Source organism: Lycium barbarum, chromosome 11 (genome assembly GCF_019175385.1).
Source record: "Lycium barbarum isolate Lr01 chromosome 11, ASM1917538v2, whole genome shotgun sequence".
NCBI classification, from domain to species: domain Eukaryota; kingdom Viridiplantae; phylum Streptophyta; class Magnoliopsida; order Solanales; family Solanaceae; genus Lycium; species Lycium barbarum.
In genome coordinates this window covers 106,398,417-106,402,551 of record NC_083347.1, presented here as the reverse complement: position 1 = coordinate 106,402,551, position 4,135 = coordinate 106,398,417, and the positions used below count along the sequence as shown (strand labels likewise).

The 4,135-nt window shown below is 37.5% G+C and overlaps 2 protein-coding genes across 2 annotated transcripts in view; both read right to left on the bottom strand.

Annotated features, from left to right (window-relative positions):
* Positions 1-2,519: 2,519 nt before the first annotated feature.
* On the bottom strand, positions 2,520-3,931 carry LOC132620074 (uncharacterized). Its single transcript, XM_060334792.1, has 4 exons — positions 3,923-3,931; positions 3,764-3,826; positions 2,770-3,603; positions 2,520-2,531 (listed from the first exon to the last, which is right to left on the bottom strand). The coding sequence occupies exons 1-4, from the start codon at positions 3,929-3,931 to the stop codon at positions 2,520-2,522; spliced, it is 918 nt and encodes a 305-aa protein (XP_060190775.1).
* A 105-nt stretch (positions 3,932-4,036) lies between these two features.
* Positions 4,037-4,135, bottom strand: part of LOC132620073 (uncharacterized) — a 7,703-nt gene continuing 7,604 nt past the window's right edge. The window contains exon 6 of the mRNA XM_060334791.1: positions 4,037-4,135. This exon is cut by the window's right edge and continues 555 nt beyond it. Within this exon, the coding sequence (XP_060190774.1) occupies positions 4,037-4,135 (99 nt within the window).

Below are 4,135 nucleotides of genomic sequence, written 5' to 3'. Positions count from 1 at the left end.
TTCCCCCTCTAGTAGCCCAGACCTCGGCGCGTGTTTGACAGTGCCTGACCCGCGCGTTAATTAATTTTTATTAACTTTTTTTAATAGAAATCTATTATTTAATATGGGGGTAACGGTTATAATACTGTTCCCCCTTTCTAATCCCAACCCGACCCATTACCCTTTAGAACCCTAAGTTGTTCTTCAACTTCATCTTCATCTTCATCACACCTTCAATCACCCCCATTTTTTTCCTCCATTCATGAAATTCCTCTTGCTCACACCATTGCTCCTTCATATATGTATTCTTCCTCCACCAAATTTCTCTACCAAATTTCTCCTCCAAATTTCTGTCCATAATCACTCTCTGTTCTAATTCGAAAATTTTGTTGGTTCATAAATGTCTCAAGGTAGTTGTTCATCTCACGTAAAATGTAATTATGGCACCATTGCAAAACACCTCACTTCATCGACTCCTACTAATCCCGGACGGAAATCATACAAATGTCCGAGGCCTAAGGGCAATTCTTGTGGATTTTGGGAATGGGAAGATGAATTGTTCCCTGAGATTAAGTGGAATAATGTTCAAAATTTGACGTCGTCGTTAGATGCGGTCAAGATCGAAAGGGACACATTGCAAGAAGAATTAATTGCCATTGAGGCTAGACATCTAATTGAAGTGAACAAAATGAAGGAGGAATTAATTGGCTTGAAGAGTAAACAACAATTTGACTTGAAAAAAGTTCTAAACTTGGAGGAGAAACTTGCAAATACAAGGATGTTGCTTTTGATTTCGTGGGGAATATTTATTGGCTTTTTGGCGGCGTCCTTAATCAACTGAATTTATGTTGTTATATGTTGTAATCGCGTAGTAGGTAATGTAAGTACTTTATGCTCTTATTGTAATGTAAATGTCATGGAAGAACTTTATGCTCTTGTTGAAGAATTTTGTTGTTATGGAAAATATTACCTTAAAAATTAATAGCAAAAGTCGAGAAATTTTATAAATTACTTTAAATAGAGAATCTGGAGACCTAATCTATCATTACGATCTCCGAATCCTCCTTTACATGAACAAAAAACACTAATGCGGTTCTCCTCTAAACATGCCTTAAAACACAACACATCTCCTATCCCTAATCCGACAGCATTAACGAAGGCTTTCCAGCCTTGAGCGAGACGCGTGTATACGCCAACCTTGTATTTTATATTATACTCATGATCGTCGTAATGAACAACAGCGTCCTTGTTGGTGTTTGGAAGAAATTCCAGTATGTCAGTGGGAAGGATCTGCAAAAAAAAACATGTTATTACCAAAAGAGATAAAATAACAATTGAAAATATATAATACGACAACACTTACGAAATCATCTTTTTCGACGTACGATTTCGTCAATTCTTTGTCAAAACATGCGGCCATTTCCATGTCATCCATCTTAGATGAAGGCTGCCTCTTTAATATCACTATACGTGTTAAGAGTTATTTGAGTTGAGTGAATGTGAGATGGAAAGAAGGCCTATTTATAGTTGAGTTGAGTTATAGTGTTAGTGTGATCAAGTAGTTAATGAAGTCTCGAATTCATTGGTTTTGACCATCACTCCCAAGTACCAACTACCATCATTTACTAACTCGGATTCAATGTGTTTGACTGCTCAAATCTATACAATGCATTTACTTGCATCCATTCAATGTGTTTGACTGCTCAAATCTGTACGCTGCTCAAATGTGTAAACACTGCTCAAATTTGTTTACTGCATTTAGTGTTATACACAGCATTACAGTCACAGCTGGGTAGCTTTTCTATGCATTTAATGTCATACACAACATTGCAAGACTGAACTGTCACAAAACCAGGAAATATACAGCAAAATTGCAGTCACAGCTGCTTAATATTGCAAGAATAGAATGTCAATACAGGGAAAAATTGCAGTCACAACTGCTTAATATTGCAAGAATAAAATGTTAGTACAGGGCAAAATCGCAGTCACAACTTCAGAATTGATAAAGACTAAAATAAGCCTAAGTGCATATTTGTTTGACAAATGTACATCATCTACCATAATTGTTTCACAAAAACATCAAAATCTGCAGTCACTGCTGCATAACAGTCAGTACCAAAGACATACACATACAGGACTAAACTAATTCGACTTCATTTTTCCATTTCATTTCTGGGCAGCTGATGAACTTGTTTGACTTAAAGAGTTCAACTCAGCAGCTTTGACCCTTGTTTTCATTCTCTTTTGTCCACTCATTTGTTGAAGACCTTGTTGTGTTATAGCTGGACTCCTTTTCCATTTTAGTCCTCCTGGTCTTGGTTTGTGATGTCCAAGACTACTAGTGACTACTGCTGAATTCATAGGCATGGTTGAAGACTGATTTGCCATTCCAGGCTGCATTAAAAAAATAGATCTCCATTAGGCTAGATTGTTTGCAGTAAATGGTTAATGAGGTTGCAAACTTACATTGACAATTTTGAAACCACTTTGGGTCTGAAGCACTCCCATTCCCACAACTCTTGGACTCTTAAAGGGTGCCCCTATTCCAGTAACTGATGCACTTGCATCAAAAGCCTAAGTCACATTTAAGGTGTCAAACACTTAGAATTGTAAAATTGATTAAGTGGTAATTTAACATGCTAAGTAATACCTGTGATGTAGACGACTGTCCTGTACCCCTTCCAGATTAAAATGTTGTAGCAGCCATGGCCTAATTCATGTTTAAGTAGTTAGACTCAATGTAAGGCTATAATATTTAATCAAGTAGTAAATAACAAGGAAAGTTTTTACCTGTTTGGCAGAACCTCTTGGTCTTCCCCTTCCTCTACTTGGTTGGGAATTACTTGGTACTGTAGAAGAACCAACACTTGACCTTGTTGAACTGGTACTTCTCCCTCTCCCCCTTGCCCTTCCTTTGCCTCTCACAGATTGTGGATTCATAGGACAACCCTTCTTATTGTGACCCTTTGCATGGCACAAGCTGCAGGTCATTTCAACACCTCTTTTTGACAGCTTCTTTGTCTTGTTTTTTGTCTGCTCCTTGCTTCTACACTTCCTTGGCCTACCTGACAGCTTTTTAATCTCAGGTGGGAGAATAGAAGAATTGGTTGACTTTGGCCACATCGCCACATTAGTAACAGGTTGAATGAATGAGTTGTATGTTTTGAGGTAAGTGTCCTTAGTGTACCAATGTGCAACATAGTCAATAGGTTCTAATTTTCTAAAATGAAGTGCAACTATGGCATGACAGCAGGGAATACCTTTCAACATCCAAGATCTACAAGTGCAAGTATTGCTGTTCAGATTTACTATGAATTTATTACCCCAGTTGTCCTTGACTTCAAAGCCATATTCACCATTCCATTCAAGAGTACACTTCATTGACTTTGATGTGTTCTCTTGCAATACCTTCAAAGCCATTGGGCTGATGTTTGTTATCCATGTCTCAGAAAACTCTCTTAGTTGTCCTACCCTTCTCATCATTTTGACTCTAATTTCCTCAAGCATTGTAATAATGGTCTTGTGCCTTGGCCCCACAATCCAGGAATTAAAACTCTCAGCCATGTTGTTATCAACACTATCACAACAGCTGAGGTATTTAAAAGTAGACCTTGGACCACCTATCTATGTTGTAATACAACAAATCTCCATTTATTCCATCACCTAACTTCTCCATATGATCCAAATTTTTTTGTAACTCCTGCTCATATGTGGACTTAGCATATCTCCAGAAGCAGTTTCTAATCTCTATGCCTTTTCATTTTTAGGAAAAATTGGCAAGCACATGTCTTGCACACATTCTTTGTTCTGCATTTGGCAACATATCCTTAATGGCTATATCCAGAGCCTACAATAACATGTAAAAAATATTAGGTGACAGTAGAGCAGCATAAGTTAAAAAGAATGAAAAAAATTCAGAAATCAATAACAAAGAATACATTACCTTTTGCATATCTGAAAGAGTTGTCAAACCAGTCCCATCTCCAAGCTCAAGATCATGCCTTAGAATGTTGAAAAATCATCTCCAAGTAAAAGTATTCTCAACTTCAACTACTGCTCAAGCCAGTGGTAGCATCTGGTTGTTCCCATCCTTACAAACAGCCACAAGCAATTGCCCTTTACTAACACCTTTTAAAATACACCCATCCAACCCAAT